Raw genomic sequence first — 1,691 nt, 5'->3', positions numbered from 1 at the left:
GGCAGGAGGAGGGCGACGGCGCGAGGACTCCGGGGGCGGGCAGAGAGCGGGGCGGGGACGGGGCGGGGAGCCGGGGTCCCCACAGGGGGAGACCGGAAGGGGCCGCCGCGGACCGGCGCGCAGGGCTGGGGGAGGCAGTTAAAACCCCACACGCCGAAAAGGCGCGCTTTCCGGTGCGGCCGCGCTCACTCACCTCCCCCGTACACGCCGCCGCTCATGGCTGCTGTCGACGAGACTGTTAGGCTACCGGCGACCGGGTGAAGTGACTGCAGCGGCCGCTACCGCGGGTCCCGAGAAACTCGAGCCCCCGACCCCCTTAAGTTCCACCGCTACCCCCCTCAGGCAACAAAGCGGCGTCCACACACCCTGGAGCACAGCCACACTTGCTGGTTCCTCCTCTCAGCCAATCACAAGGGGCCCGGCCTACCCCTCAGCCAATAAGAAGGCGGTTCTGCTGCATCCTTGTTGCGGCGCTGCCACTTTAGCGAATAGAAGACAGCTATGGGGGCGATAGGAGGCGCGACGGAAGAAGGACCAGAGTTGGGTTGCTAGGCCGGAGGGGGCGGAGCTTCCTGGTGGGCGGGAGAAGTGGGTGGAGCCGGAGCTGCAGGACGCCGCTGCGGGCGGAGAGCGGGTTAGCGCCGCGGTTCGCTGGGCGAGGACCTCTGAGGACCCGGCCGGAAGAGAGCCTGGAAGTTAAAGTCTCCGCGTAGCGGTTGCTGGCGTTGGAGTTTGATGAGTGCAGAAAGTTTTTTAATCGAAAATATTGTCTTCTAACTTTTCGACTAAAATTAGGTAGCACTTTTTTAAAAATTACTTTTAAAAAATCATCAGTTTCTTTTACCCTGTGAGTCAGGTGTTAAGCAAGCTGGCTGATCCCTATTCACGGAAGCACACCGTCCTAAATACAAACCCAGACTGTGTGCTTGTTTGTACCAGCCCCATCCAGAGCACTTTTCTCCCCCGGATTACTGCAACATTTTGCCCCTGTGCCTGTTCCGGGTGTGAAGTTTGATCTGTAAAAGTGCCAAAATCAGGCCACGTTCCCCAGTGCCCCAAAACTCTCAAACTGCTGCGAGCTGGGGGTGGTGGCGCACGCCTGCGGTTCCAGCTGAGGGCGGAGGATCACGGAGAGTTCGAGGCCAGCCTGGGCTACATCGTGAGAACCTGTCTTGCAAATACACATATAAATAAAACCGCATCAGTCTCAGTGTGAGCCAGATGGTAGAAGGGGACAGGCAGTAGGATGGGGAATAAGGCCAGCAAGTGTACACTTTCCCATTCGCAGGAGATATAATCACGGTATAGCTAATCACTTAGGAACTCCTGATTAACCCAATGCAGAGATCAGCCAGTTATGTCCCCTGGGCCAAATCTAACCTGGCATCTATTTTTGTATGACCTGTGTGCTAGGCATAATTACTCTGTTTTTAAATGGCTTTTAAAAATAAAATTATTTTTAAGGGTACTATTTCATAGTTGTGAAAATTACACGAAATTCGCATTTCGGTAGCCTGAAACTCAGCTTATTGAGACAGAGTCAAGCTTATTCACTTACGACTGCTTTTGCTTTAACAGGGCGGAGTTGAGCAGCTGTGGCAGAGACTGTGTGGCCAGCTGAGCTGGAGGACAACACATTCACTGTCAGACAATTCATAGCAAAGGCTTCTTGACCCCTGAGATAACAAATA

The 1,691-nt window shown here is 54.8% G+C and overlaps 1 protein-coding gene across 1 annotated transcript in view; it reads right to left on the bottom strand.

The window, feature by feature from the left end:
• Actl6a (actin-like 6A) overlaps nucleotides 1-398 on the bottom strand; it is a 19,604-nt gene extending 19,206 nt beyond the window's left edge. Inside the window, exon 1 of the mRNA XM_005383042.2 lies at nucleotides 194-398. Coding sequence (XP_005383099.1) covers nucleotides 194-218 — 25 coding nt within the window. The 5' untranslated portion in view covers nucleotides 219-398. The remainder of the gene's footprint in view (nucleotides 1-193) is intronic.
• Between the last annotated feature and the right edge of the window lie 1,293 nt (nucleotides 399-1,691).

Source organism: Chinchilla lanigera, unplaced genomic scaffold (assembly GCF_000276665.1).
Source record: "Chinchilla lanigera isolate Chin_1 unplaced genomic scaffold, ChiLan1.0 scaffold00019, whole genome shotgun sequence".
In the NCBI taxonomy this organism is placed as follows: domain Eukaryota; kingdom Metazoa; phylum Chordata; class Mammalia; order Rodentia; family Chinchillidae; genus Chinchilla; species Chinchilla lanigera.
Note: the sequence above shows the minus strand (reverse complement) of the source record. Positions and strands in the feature narration are given on the sequence as shown.